Source organism: Dermacentor albipictus, chromosome 8 (genome assembly GCF_038994185.2).
Source record: "Dermacentor albipictus isolate Rhodes 1998 colony chromosome 8, USDA_Dalb.pri_finalv2, whole genome shotgun sequence".
Classification (NCBI taxonomy): domain Eukaryota; kingdom Metazoa; phylum Arthropoda; class Arachnida; order Ixodida; family Ixodidae; genus Dermacentor; species Dermacentor albipictus.
Window position 1 is genome coordinate 128,335,395 of NC_091828.1, and position 15,111 is coordinate 128,350,505.

The 15,111-nt window shown below is 46.6% G+C and overlaps 1 protein-coding gene across 3 annotated transcripts in view; it reads left to right on the forward strand.

Annotated features, from left to right (window-relative positions):
- Window positions 1-15,111, forward strand: part of sdk (sidekick cell adhesion molecule) — a 115,929-nt gene that overhangs the window by 22,768 nt on the left and 78,050 nt on the right. For all 3 annotated transcript variants that reach the window (XM_065452642.1, XM_065452643.1, XM_065452644.1), the window contains exons 9-12: window positions 2,835-2,990; window positions 6,655-6,758; window positions 8,195-8,366; window positions 11,619-11,759. In XM_065452642.1, the coding sequence (XP_065308714.1) occupies window positions 2,835-2,990; window positions 6,655-6,758; window positions 8,195-8,366; window positions 11,619-11,759 (573 nt within the window). The remainder of the gene's footprint in view (window positions 1-2,834; window positions 2,991-6,654; window positions 6,759-8,194; window positions 8,367-11,618; window positions 11,760-15,111) is intronic.

Here is a 15,111-nt window from a genome sequence, read left to right on the forward strand (position 1 = left end):
GTCGCTGATGGCGTTTCTTTTCTGCCTCCCTTGCTTTCGCATCTGGTGACATGTTCATTCGTGGCATGCGCATTCGCTCCTTGTTCTTCTGGCGTTTGGTGTTGGGGGAATCCGGCGTCCGCTGGCGCTTTCCCGAACCGCATGGCGCGCAACACGGGCCTCTCACTCGACTGCAACGAAACGGCTGGCGAAGGAGCGGCGGTGCCACCGCCGATGCGCGCGCGCGCCCCCGTTCTACCGCTACTGTGTGACGTCACGGTTGCTATGCGCAGCTGCGCCCCTGACCGGCGCGCCGGTTGCTAAGGAGGAGAGGGGGTTGCGCCGCTGCGCGGAGGAGAGACCACAGCTGGCACGATTCCAGCGCACGGATGGACGCGACCGCGAGCATGAGCCCCACCGGTGGCAGTGAAAGAGAACAGCGCGCAGTTACGCGATTTCTCCCTCTCTATTTTGGTGCGGAGGCGCGGATGCGGCGCCGGACAGCGCGGAGGCCGCGTCTGGGCGCGAAGAGTTTGAAGCGGTGGCACTTGTGTTGCTTTTGTGCTTTTCTTCATTTTCCGCGTGCCATTGGACGGAGTGGCTGCTATGCTTCGGGCCGCGTTCTTTGTGTTAGACGTGGGCGACGGCGAAGGACCCACCACCTGCGGCTGAAACGCTGCATGCGCGCTAAGTTCTGAGGCGTGCGCGAACGAAATCAGCGACGACACGTGCACGCGTTTTTATGGATTTGAACAAAGCCTGCTAATTGACCTGACAAAGAATAAGAGGCAGAGGACATTAGAGAATTTTCTACAAGAAATAAACCTTTTTACGTACGTGTGTCTGAGTGAGTTCACCTCTGACTCTTTGATTTAGCTAGTTTTAATTGTTTCGATGATACGAATTTCGGCTAATACGAATATTTTTCGTGACTCCGTGAGATTCGTATCATCGAGATTCCACTGTATGGGTTATTTGCATCATATGGGTAGGGGCGGCTTAAAATTCCGCCGAGCAGTGCGCTGCGATCGGCAGCGATGGGTATTTTTAAAACCTTATAATAAATTACGCGTTTTACGCAGAGCACTTAGATGCATCAATTAATGATCAGAAGAACCTACTCTAACGACTCAGTACGTTTGTAGAAAATCGCCAAAATCGTTTCAGGGTCCCTTTAATGTTCATGTGAATTGTTGCTAAATAATGATGAAAACTTAAGAAACGAAAAGGAGAAGTAGTTATTAACCCAACTGTGGCACAAAGCTACAAAGGAGACGCGTGTACCTTGCTTCAAGTTGTCAGTTCTCTTGTTCTTGTGCTGTGACCTGCTAGCCTCCTGGTTAGCCTAGATAATAAAGCAGCCGTCCTGAAAGGCGTTTGTCCTGAGCTTAAATCCCAGACCAGGACGAACCTTTCTTCAACAGGAAGGCTTTCTTTTTGAGAAAAGTCTGCACGTTTCCTTTGTAGCTTTGGGTTACAGACGGGTAGATGACAATTTCTTCCTTTATGAACTTTCCCCTACCTTGCAGGCTTCTGCAGAACCATTTTGCCAAACTTAAGAAAAGGTCATTCACTGTTTAAAGGGGTCCTGAACCACCTCCAGGCTTGGTGAAAAACACAGTCTGCTGATAGCATGTGCTGCTGTGAACATCTCAGCCAAATTTTGCAGTTGTGTGCGGCACATGGACCTCGCATGTAATGCGAAGTTACCTTTCTCTCAAATGCTCTCTTTTCAATAGAAGCCTGGTCCTCACTCATTTCTGGATGCTTTATTTTGTAATATAGCAGATTCCCATACGCAACTGCTATTCGCCAATAGCTGACATCGATAAAGAAGGGTATTTTGATTGGTGCGCTTCTTCCTACCGTAACTGTGTATATTTAATGACGCAGTTTAACAAACAGGCTGAAGCAAGCGGAAATCTGCTTTCGAATTTCGATAATAATTGTGGTCTTCCGGAAGAAGCCAGCTATCATCTGCTCATGGTTGGCTGTGTAGCAATTCAACTTTGGCCACCCTGCTTATCAGTGTCGTAGCCATTTGGTCTCGCTAATTTCGACTAGATTTGAACACACAACTAGCTTCGAACCAGATTAAATTTAAGGTCAGACCATGCGCATGTTCGCCACCGTGCGCTCACTCCTGGCCACTCCTGATTAGACGCCTTGGCACACTTTTTGCTTTGTAATGCATTTTTGATAGCACTTCAAAATGCGCAAGTTGGATATGGCTACTGTCCATCGGTTAAGCTGGTGTAACACAAAGCCGATCCGCACCACGTAGCGCAGCCAGACAGGAGCATACGAGCACAAGCGTACACTCTAGCCCCGTTGTGCACAAAGCAAGCGCTGCAGTTGCATGTATCTGTAGTCTGCTGCGTAGCGTAAATACAGCAGCAGCCGCCATGGCTTGTTGCGAGGAGTCCACTGGCTGAGCACACTGTGGCTCACTGAGGACAACCACGTTTGGCACGTCGTAGGCGCCAAAATTCAGAAATAGTGGCTTCTACATGAACAGCCAAAATCAAATTAGAACTGTGCGCCACGGTGGCATTTAGTAGGCGGAGCACTGTGGGTATACCCCGCCCCACCAAAGCCTTCGCGACGTAAATTATTGAAGGAGCGGAAGCACCACGAACATTATGTTTGATTGCCGATAACTCCGCTTCTGCTGAATGCATTGAAGAATCTTTTGCAGCAAGGTTTTTCTGAAATAGTCTAATTGAACTTCAAATACATTTCTCCACTTCGATAAAAAGAGGTTCAGGGCACTGTCAAGACAATATTGGTTGGCTCTGTCATGATGTGTGGTCACAATCGACTGCATTGAACATGCTTCCCATTTGTCCATCCAGATGTGGTGCCAGTGCACAGCGAGGGCCGGATGCAGATCCTCGAAAGTGGCACGCTGGTTATCGCCTCGGTAGTACTGGCTGACAGCGGGAAGTACACTTGCATGCGGGCCAACTCTGCTGGTTCAGCCAGTGCAGAGGCCTACCTTACAGTGCTTGGTAAGTTTTCACTGGGGGAAAGGGAATAAGCGTGCTGGAGTCGTGTGTTGGGTGCATCAATTGTAGAGAAAAAATCGGACTCATTCAGCAACAAGTATGGGTTGATGCTTTCAATTGTGGATGTTGGAAAAACCATATTATTTTGCTGCTGTTGTTCCATATTTGCAACATTAATTAATGAGTATTATTGCATGCAGTGAGTGGAAATATTCAGTTTACTCCTTGAAACAATAAATGATTAGGTAAGCGTGTTATTCTCAAGTCGCCTCTGGTTGCATAGTGGCTGTGGTGTTGGGCTGCTAAGCACGAGGTCGTTGGATTGAATCCCGGACACGGTGGCTGCATTTTGATGGGGGCGAGCTGCGAAAGCACCCGTGTACAGTGAAACCTCATTAAACCGTAGTCGGCCGGAGCTCGGAAAAAGTATGTACTAAACGGTAGTACTGTTTAAGCTAAATTTCATGAGATCGCCCACTTACCTGTCGAAAACGGAACTCGGAGAGAGTGCGATGAAAGGGGAAAAAACATGCAGTATTTATTCACTTTGCGCGACGTAAGTGTTATTTTCGTTTGATGCCGCGGCGGCCTAGCACGACGACAGCGGCCTAGCACGACGACAGTGTTCTCAGACAGCCCCCCTCCTCTCGGCAAATACTCGCATGGCAGATTCCTCGTTGGCGTTACGTATTTTCCGTGCACGCGCGCAGTAGTGCTGCATAAGTCCCGGGACGACTTTTTCATTGCCGAGTGCCGGAATTCAGAAAACTTTTCGTTTGGAATAGTTACGTTATCGCGCCCCTGTTGTTGCGACGATTGCATTCATGAGGCTGGCGTAATGCACAGCTTCTGCCACTGTCGGGCCTGAATAGTCCGTGCTGTCGCTTTCCGTGTCGTCCTCATCACTGTCGCTAGTCGACACTTCGGCAACAACAGAGGCAACGATGGGGAAAAGTCGAACCTCGTAGCCGACATCTCTTCGCGGTCGCAGCAGCGCTGCCGAGCAACTTCGCATTCCAAATGCCACACACTGTAGTCAACAACAGATCCATGTTGCGGGCCAGCGCCGACTTCTTCGTGTCACGTTTGATAGCACGGACAATGTTTAATTTTTCTTCTATGCTGAGCACCCGGCGTCTTTTTTATCCGAGCTTCGGCATGTCGTGAGTCCTCGCTTGAACGACGCCACAACGCTCTCTGGCACGGTGTCGAAATGAAGTTGATTTTGATGCGGCTTCACGTGCAAACGCACAGGGCGCTTGGAGGACGTTGTACCGATCTCTGAGGCTTGTTGTTCTGCCGGGCTGCCCGATGAAGACGACGCACCGCCGTGTTTGCGTGACGAAAAGTGGAAACGCTACGTTTTAACCGAATGCGTACGCAGTAAGCTGGTACGGTTTATGCGGATACAAAATACATTATGTTCAATGGCCGCTGAGTCGGGGCATTGACTTTACTACTTTTAAATCGAAACTACTGTTTAAGCGGGTATGGTTTAACGAGGTTTTACTGTACTTAGATTTAGGTGCATGTTAAAGAACCCCAGGTGGTCCAAGTTTCCGGAGTCCCCCACTACGGCGAGCCTCATAATAAGATTGTGGTTTTGGCTCGTAAAAACTCATAATTTAATGTGATTTGTGTTATGCTAAACTGGGTACTGTAATTATGAATAATGAAACGACTTGTCCTATTCTGAATTATTTCGAACGCTTCTATTGGGCATTTCTGATGCACTGACCAAATGGGAGACACATACTAAACCTTTCTCTAACCCTTCCGTTATTGACATACTCATGGTATGCCACATTGCAAGAGGCAGAGGACGCCGACAAATGCTCTGTGCATTGATTATATATGGGTGCAATAACATTCTTCAAAATCCTCTTTTTCTTTCTTGCTTATACTTGTAATTGATGGGATCCACATTTCAAAGCAACTCACAATCTACGAGACGCACCGCATAGTCGAGTGATGCTGGTTCATTTTGACCGCTGTGGGGTTCTCACCCGTGCTCTTGGGACAAAGGAACGACAACACAGTAGTGCAAACAATCACAAGGGCATTTATTGCACCTTTCATTGATCAATGCCTGCTAGCCGAGTTGCTATCCACAAAACGTGCTGATGGGCGCGCGACTAATGGCGGAAGTCCGACTCACCGCGACCGGATAGCGAGCAAATATGTTCGCCCCTTGCTGGATCCAAACACCTGGTCGTTCGCGCGTACGGTCACGTATATGGTCGCTCTTTCGCATGAAGCCTCACGAGATGGTATCGCAGAAGCATGGACCGACGCACGCGCGGCACGTCCGCACTGCTTGCCGTCCCGAACCAAAGAGGGAGCACCTTGTCTTACCTGCACCTAAGTAACCCCACCGTGAGGCGGCGTTAGTAGCGAAACACTCGTGCCATCTCTCTCACTGCACTTCAACCGCTCCGACCGCCGCGGGCGCCAGGACACGCGGCGAAGCCGCACTGCAGGAGACAGGAGCTATGCGGGAAAACAAGGTATCAGGGGACGCGTGAGAGTCCTGCATCCCCACACCGCCTCCGGGTCTATTTAATATGCGCCTAAGTTTAAGGGTATGGGCGTCTTTCAATTCCACCCTCATCGAAATGCGGCGCAAGATGGACCCTGAAATCCTGGCCTGATCTGATCATGGTTGTGGCACACGCTGAACAGCTTGGAACTCCACAAACTATGCACTACATTTTGCTGTTTGCAATGGCCAAACTTGACAAAGGACTCCTGAAAGAAGTATCAGCACATTTTTATTTGCATTGGTACTTCAAAAAAAAAAAAAGGTATGCTCATTACTGAGCCAGCATCACCCGTTCCATCCTAGGATGCCATACTAAGGCAGATAACGAGGCTTGCCAGAAATGGAACTTGGGCATCATTTTGAAGGTTTGGTTGCTTCAGTATGTAATGGTGGTTGCTCACGTGTGTCTTAAGAGTTATCCTGCTCACTTCCGAGTTTATCCTGTGTATACCATTGGTCCCTTCTTTGGAAAACAGGGGGGAGGCGGAAGATGGAAAAAAGATGGAATGAGCAAAACGAGAACAAGGTGAAAGCGGGACCCAACGTTTCAACAAGGGGACTTGTCTCGTTTTGCTCATGGTTCCTTCTTTGTACTACACAATAGCAGCGGAGCAGCAGTCACATGCTGGCGCATTTGCAGCAGCCCAGAGATCAGAGCTCTGACTCCTAACTTGTTCGTGTTGGGTCATGACTACAGCAGGCCAAAGAGAATAGGCACAAGTTTTTGCAACTGAAGTTTATGGTGACCTCCGTCAAACCTCGGGCGATCAACTTTTTGTGCACCTTCAGCAAAATTGCAAGGGGGAGAGTGCTTGATGGGAGTCTCCTATTTTGTATCAAATCTACATAAAAATGTCTCGCTTCGTGCAAGCAAGGTAGAATCTGTTGAGCCCAATATGTCTTCTAGCCACCAGATGCATAGGTGGTGCTTCATTTGCTGTATTTGTGAGTCGGCATTTGCTCATTCACCACATGTGATTTGGCTTGGTAATGAATTGGCATATTGCCTTTTTTGTTTTGGGAACATCACCTCAAAACTTGTATGTGCACTTACCCTTCTAATTGCTGCAGTTTATATTTCAAGCAGAGTCAACTGAGAACAAAGTTTGTCACCTCACTGTGCAGTTCGCACCCAGATCGTGAAGCCCCCAGTTGACACACGGGTCATCCTAGGGTCGACGGCTGAACTGCAGTGTCGCATATCGCACGACCTCAGCGTTCCTTACCAGGTGAGCTTAGGAACTCTTCAAGGCATCCTTGGTACTTATTTTATGGGTACCTATAAACTACATGGATGTGAAGTATTTCAGTAAAACATGTTGTATGGCTAGTTGGTGCGTAGCTTTCAATCGGTGAAGCGCCAATAGTGACGGCACACAAGAAGAAATAGAGACAGGACAAGGCGCCTTGTCCTGTCTCTATTTCTTCTTGTGTGCCGTCACTATTGGCGCTTCACCTATCGAAATGAGGTATTTCATTTGATGATATGACCACATGAGTATCTGGTACATATTTCCTGATCCAACTAAATTTCTTTTGCCAGTACTTTTGCCACTTATCGCATACCTGGCGACCAAGCATTCAATCAAGTTACAAGAGTTCAACAAACTATTATTTATGTCACCTTTTAAAGAGACATTAATGGGGGACACTAAATCAGTTAATTGATGAATTATTCTTTAAAAACTATATTTTCGTTAAATTCGCAGTGATAAGTTTGTTATTAAACGAGAAATAAAGACCAAATGTCTCTTTTTGAATTATGTGCTGGAATCCCGATGCCACTACGTCAGTGCGACATATACATTTAAATATATACTCTACTATATAGGTCCTTGTGGCTGAGCAAAAGTTCTTGAAACTTGCGAAGTTAAGTCTTCTATTCATTTAGAATGCAATGCTGTTTATATTTACTAATTAAAAAACTAACTAGACACGATTAGGCACTGTCAAAATCCATGACATCAGGGCAAGCTGGTGTGGCAACTTCAGTACAGTGTCACCACTGTTGTTTTTGCGCCTTTCCTGGCTTAATGGGTTTCCTCCATGGCAAGAGGGCTCTTTACTCTTTACTTTACTCTTTACTCTTACTCTTTACTGGCAAGAGAGCCCTCTTCACAAGAGGGCTCTCTACTAATACAACTCAACCTATTTTTATTACTGTCGATTTAGTGCAATCAGCTAAAAACATGTGTCAGGTGTGGGAAAACTTCAGATGTGATGCAGGAGGCTTACTATATCGAAGGAAAGTGGGGTGGTACTCCACTCCACTTTAGTTTGCACCCACGTCGTTTGCTATTGAAGCCAGAGGCTATTGGGATAAGAGGGGAGAGAAGGTGAAAGTGCATGTTCAGAGAAGTGACAGCAGAGGCCCAGGTTGAATGTGCAAAAGCGCAGAATGATAAAGGATGAAAGGTACGCTTTTGCAGACAGCATCGTTGTTACTCAAAAGAAAATGTTCGGTTTGTACTCATTATTCAGTACATTTGCACATCCATTACAACAAAATTTTCTCACTGTCTCCAAGGTTGATGTGCATACTCATTGAGGTATTGGAAAGGCATAGCCAGGTTTTTGATTAACTGGTAATTGCCACCTATTGTAAAAATCACCTTGGTTTTGCACACCGTTCACACCCTAGGATTGAGCAACCAGTTATTTACAGGTGACATGGTTTTTTGAGGAGAAACCATTGGCATCCTCAAGTAGAACTCATCTGGCACCAGATGGCACCTTGAAGATTGACCAAGCGCGTAACACTGATATTGGCACCTACACCTGCGTTGTCACATCACCTGGTGGAAATGACACCCGCTCAGCGAAGCTCGAGGTCATCGGTGAGTCATTGGCAAAGTCATCTGCTGACGCATTAAAGTGTCCAGTCAGACCTCTTGTTTGTGGTAGTTGCTCTTCTGTGATGTAGGTCATGTACAGTCAGACATTGTACAGTGTGGACTTGTACTTTCCAGGTGGTAGAGAAATGAAGGGGGGGGGGGGGGGTGCTGGTTGCCAAGCCTTTTCTAATCTGTGTCAGTGATGCTAGCTTTACGAGAAAGTTGCTAAATTTAAAGAGTTTTTAGTCCCCTTAATGACAATTTCAGCCTTCCAAAGTCCTATGAAGTATATTTTTAGTGTGTGTGTGTGAGGAGAGTGTGGTAGCATAAGTTGACCGAGAGCTCCAAGGGAGATGAGCCAAGGTGCGATTCTCGGAGGTGGGCACTCAGTTGGTCGTAGTGGCCAGGGGAAGGATCAGGTGGCACGAATGCGGCGGTGAAAGAGGAAGGAAGATGCTGGTGGCACGGCTAAATGGTGTGGTGAGCTGCGGAATGCGGTAATAAAGCAAATGTTTGCAACGAATGGTGTTGGCCTGTCGTTCGTTACGAGTGACATTAATAGCCATGCAATTTTCATGATAAAATTTTTCAAGGGACTTCAGTTGAGGTCAATGCCTCGCCCCGGTTTTATAGATATATAGATATATATAGATATATATATAGATATATGCCCCACTTTTGTTCGTTACTTGTAAAGACATACCAAATAGTTTATTGATGATCCATCTGGGGGCATCAAAGCTGCTTTTCTAAACAAAGCACAATCTTGGGATCAATTTCATTTTAGCAAATCGGGGGTTGTGTTCACATTCTGTCCATTGCCTTGCCACTACAGGATGTAATTTAAAGCTATAGTTTAAAGATAAGAAATACAGCTACGGACAATTAAAACCAAAAAAGAGACAAAATTCTGAGCAGGTTATCATCATCATCACTTGGCCACCTTTCGCTAAATACTGGGGTTGTACAAATATCAAAATTTTCAAATACGAATACTTGACATCGAATATCAAATGATGAAATGTGCATGCATTTATTTGCAAGTTGGTTTATTTTAACATGTTGTAACATTGGAATTACTTTGTCATTGGTAAGAAAAATTAAAATAGTAAGCTTCAATAATTTGGATTTCATGGGACTGAACAAAATGTCCGAATTAACCGATTGTCAAATTATCGAGAGTACCAAGAGAATAAACAATGCTTAAAACATCAGCACAATTTTATTTACTGAACGAATCAGCAAATCTTGTTTCTACTTTGCACAAAGCAGTTTGGAAGCTGCAATTCCTGTCATCTCGTGAATGATTAGTGGCCACAGCGACGCAGGCCTCGCAGCTTCTTTTGCATTGCACCTGTGATGCAATCCCCCCGTCTTCATCTGAAACAAGCTTTTCGCTACCACGTGTGCTTACCGATTATTTTTTTACAGCGAAACTCTTAAGGACTACTCCCCCAGAATCGTGTCCGTGTGTTAACACAAAATTATCATAATCATCACAGTTGGCTCCAGCGTCATTTTCTTCCGCAGCTGGCTCATTGGTGTCCCCTGGCGCTACTGCGCTAACGTGCTCGTGCCAGTGCTCCCGCGTTTGTCATCATAATTAATTAATTAAGAAACAAGAAAATGAACCAATTTTATAGCACAGGTGTTAAGGGCTAGTTGCCCCAGAATCATGTCCATGTGTAAACACAAAACTCCCCATGCGTGGGTTGATCCCGAAGATGGTGCAATGCCGGGCCGACCTGAAGCGGAAGTGAAGCGGGCGTTAACACTCCCCATACATGGGCCGATCCCGAAGATAGTACAATACCGGGCTGATGCATGGCGGAGGTGACGCAGGCGTTAAGCATTCCCAAAGCATGGGCCGATCCCTAAGATAATGCAATGCCAGGCTGACCAGCGGTGGAGGTGAAGCAGGCGTTAAGCACTCCCCATACGTTTGCTGGTTGTGAAGATAGTGTAATGCCAGGCCGACCCGCTGCGAGGGTGCAGTTCGCCATTAAGGGGCCCACATACACAGCTTCGCTCGTCATCCTTCTTTACAGAGTGGAAGGGGCCTGATTGTTCTTTTTTTTTTTTTCAGTGAGGTGGTCAGCAACAGATGGTAGATCGCGATGTAGCCGGTGGATTTGATGTCAGCATGCAGGCTGCGGTATCGCCTGTGCATTGCAACAAGTCAAAACGAAACTGTTGCTTGATGCAATCATGGATGGATAGCAACCATGCGATTCTGGAAGCACACAGCCAACATGCACCTAGTCAAAACCAAACTATTGTTTGCCACATCCGCTGGGCAATACCATCGTTGCTATCGACGCCATACACGAATGCTGACTATGCATTTCTAAATTTACATGGCAAATTCACTCTCAGTCAGAATGAAACTACTGCTTACCGCAACTGCTACGGTTGGCGCCACGGTCATGATCAGCACGATCACAGATGGGGATGATGTGGTTCTGAAAGGCGTGCAACCAACGCACGCACCCAGTCAGAACGAACTAACCGTTAGGCGCAACTGCTGTGGACAGAACCATGGTCTCTATCCACACAATCACGAATGGCGACTGTTGAGTTCTGAAGGCATGCACCCATTGCAGTCTCATGCGCAGTTGCAAACGCAAGAATAAGGGCTATAAAGACAAATAAAAGGAAAGTATTCTGGTGTTCTTGTTGTTTTCCGCTGATGAATGTTGGTGCAGACTCTGCTGCTTCATTTTGACTGAACACTAGTGCCGCTTTTGCTCTTTAACGTCCCATACTTGGAGTGCTGTGCACTTGCTGCGTTCCAAGATTTGTCTGAATTAACAAGGGTTTGATGCCATTACATATTGCATAATATGCCTGCCGGGACCAGAGGATGAGTCTGAATGATCTTATTTTTCGAATTTAGCTGGGGTTGAATTAACGAGGTTTTACTGTGTAGCGTATTGGGCTGGTATCTGGCGACATTGTCCAAAAAAAGCGTTAACAATGCTGATCTGTTGTAAAACGAAGGCCTAAAAGACGAAGAAAGCATCAGATTAAAAGAATGGGTGAATTAATTAGCATTCATTGTATGGCAAGCAGCAGAAATAGAAGCAAGTAAAAACGGGACAGTGCAAGTCCTATTTATACTTCCTTCTACTTTGTCTCAGTAGCGCTGCCAGCATGTAAAAAGAGAAAGGATGACAATTTTGGCTTTGCCGTGAATCGTTTGCTGCATGCACCTGTAAATTGTGAGTGTCATGACAACTGTATGATGTCTTGCAGAGCTGCCTCACCCACCAGGCCATGTGAAGGCGTTAGTGACGGACACTATGCCCAAGACAGTGAACGTGACCTGGTCACCTGCCTTCGATGGCCACAGCCCCATCACCCACTACGTGCTGCAAATGCGTGCCCTACCCACTGGTCAGTACGCTTGCATTTGCCCGCTGGGAGAAGTGATAATGCCACATCTCCCATTTAAAAAATGTTGATATTAAAGAAAGCTAAAATTTTGTTTACGAATTGATGCATTTATATAATGTACGTTGATCAGTGGTGCAGCCAGAAATTTATTTCGGGGAAGCAGCCAATTCGCATCAAATTATGCTACCATCCTTTTGCTATTTTTAAAAAGGATGATATTAAAAAAGACTGAAATTTTGTTTACGAATTGATGCATTTATACATAATGTATGTTGATGACCTAGCTGATATACGACTTGGAAAAATTAACAGTGCCAAAAGCGGGGCCAAGCAATAATAAGACGGGGTGCTATTGTGTGTCTTCTTGTTTGCAGGCCAGACTTGTTACAGCTCAGGTAACAGTGGAGAAGTGGTAACAGTGGACTAACCATGGCTGTCTCAGCTTCAGTGATCAGGCAGTGACATGACACTCTCCCTATGGCCATAATTCGCCAACTTCGTTCTTGACACCTTTTATGCGTGTCCCCCTTCCTCATATCCATCACCCCACTCCCCTTCTTAAAATTCTTTTCTGTTAGTCACTGTCGCACTCTTCAAGATTCACCAGGTTGTTGAATGGCCCAGCAGCCCCAAATGTTTCTATATTTCTTTATAAAGAAAAAAAGGGGGGTGCTTCTTACGTGCTTCCTAGACAAAAAAGTCTCAGAATGCTTTTCTTCCGCACAGCATGGTTGACATTTTGGTCAATTATCAGAAATTAGAGGCTTTTCAACGTGTGGGGTCTGATGTGGGGTTCTCCTCCGTACTCTTGGGACAAAGGAACGACAACACAGTAGTGCAAACAATCACAAGGGCATTTATTGCACCTTCATACATCAATGCCTGCTAGCCGAGTTGCTGTCCACAAAACATGCCGATGGGTGCGCGACAAATCTAGAAGTCCAACTCACCGCGACCGGAAGCGAGCGAATATGTTCGCCTCATGCTGGATCCCAACGCCTGGTCGTTCGCGTGTATAGTCACGCGAATCGTGGCGCGTTCGAAGGCGGCCACGCGAAGCGGTCTCGCAGAAGCATGGGTCGCCGCGCGCTCGCGCGGGACGTCCACGCTACGCGCCGACCCGCTGGAAAAGAGGGTCGCTGCACGCACGGCACGTCCGTGCTGCTTGCTGTCTCGAACCCCAGAGAGAGTGCCTTGTCTCTCCCGCACCCAAGTAACAAGTAACCCCGCAGCAGCGCAACACTAGTGCCATCTCTCGGACTGCGCTTCAACCACATCGACCGCGCGGACGTCACGCAGGCCACGCGGCGAAGCGGGATTACAGAAGACTCGCTATGCGGGAAAAACATCAGGGGACGCACGAGAGTCGCGCATCCCCACAAACGACACGAAGGCCTGGTGAGAAGCAACAATGCCTCCAAGTTTTATGCTCGTGCTCATCCCGTCTTTAGCTGTGCGTAGAATTTTTAGCTCTAATCTCCTCTCAACAGTTATGGTTAACACAATCCGGAATGAGGTATTAGCACGCCATGAGTGGGACTGCAATGTTTTGTCCATGGGAGAGGGTATTGCCCCCACAATGTCCCCCCTCCCCTTCGGACTACCATTAGCCCTCGCCTTGCTTTGACATTCAGCTTTCCATCCATGCTGCTCTTTCAGAGCCCATCTCCTGAAACTTTCTGTTCCGTGGGAATGGAGGGAAGAGGGGTTGTCAGAAAACTTTTTGGAGGGAGCAGGGCGTTCGACCCCTCCCCTCCGGTCGCCCCCTACCCGGCTATCTGTCCTGCACCATTCCTGCCCACGTGAAATACATGGGCACCATAGGCACCGGGCCTTTCAGTCGAGATTGAATTAGCCAGAAAATCAATTTAACCGAAGCCGAATTAACGGGAGTGTCACACAATTCAGGTCAGATGATGTTGTGACTTTGTCATCTTTGATGAGAGCTCTGCTACACGAGAGATGTGAGGCTGTTGCAGTAGAAATCATGCTGTTGCCTCCATATGATTGTCTTCAACGTTGTGCTGCTGTCCTTCACACACACATACACTCGCATCACACACACAGCTACATACAAACATGTTGGATCACATGGTAACACTTTGTGGAACCCCAAGCAATGCTGCATAGCCAAGTATCTGCAATATGGTTCGCATAACATTGATTTCCACAGTGTGTTGGATCTGTGCAAGTTTTTGACCACAAATCGTAGAGGGCATAGAGTCACTGTGGCACACTTGCTCAGCGTGTTCCATTGCTGTGCCTTGCGTTACTTGCCAGAGCCATCCTCCAGATGCCGTTGTACGATGCAGTGTGGCCACATTATCAAGGGCCTAAAAGTCATTCCACTACTCAACAGATGTCTGGTTCTGCTGCCGTGACATATTGGATGCTAACAAAAACCTTGACTACATGCTAACCTGCAGCAACAGTGCCTTGTGGTAAGGCACTGAAATGCATTTGTTTGATTGATCAGGCTGTCTGCTGGTTCTAGTATGCCATTCACTGTTCATGCATGCTATTTTGAGCTTCTGCAGGAATTTAGTGTCTGCAGATTGCTTGTGTTGTCTACAGTGCTCTGCTGCAGCACAATGTTCATACACACAATGAGCCTGTGATGGTGAAATGTTTATTCTTTGACGCGTATCCATACATATAAGTGCAGATGTAGGTGGTCATGTGATTTTGATCCTGCAGCCTGTTCACATGCTGGAGACAGCATATCCTTCCCCTTTACAGTTCCTGAAACAGTGGGGTCAGGTGCTCAAGTGCCAGTCTTTGGAGTTGAGTTTATTGAAAAAAGCAGTAAAGTAGTAAAAAAACGTTAAAAAATTAGAAAAGTAGTCTACGAACGACAAATTTCCGATTTCAGTGCGAATTCAAATGCTATTGGTTTTGCAAAATTAGAGATATGCAAAAAAAAAGAACCACGTTTTTTGCACATGAAGTAATATACAGGGAAAGTACACTTTGTGTCAACAAAATTCTCTAGTACAAAACACTTTTGCTTGACAGTATCATAACTGACGTCATCTAATGTCTAGAAGGAAGGATAACTGCTCAACATATTTCGGAGAAGCTGCATGTCACAATTCCTTCAGAAACCAAAAAGAGCTGCTCACTGGACCCACCAGTGTCTGGTATTGGCAGGTATCTCTTCACAAGCCAAGCTAACAGTGGGCACCATGCTACACCACCACTCACATGGATCTTCTCCTTGGCCCAAAATTACATTATGCGTGCACATATCTTTCAATCTGTGCTTGTGGCAGTGAAAATTGCTGTTGGTTGAGACTTATTTCTGCAATGCTGACAGAAGGAGCCTCTTCAGAAGCCTCTGTTGTGGAGGATA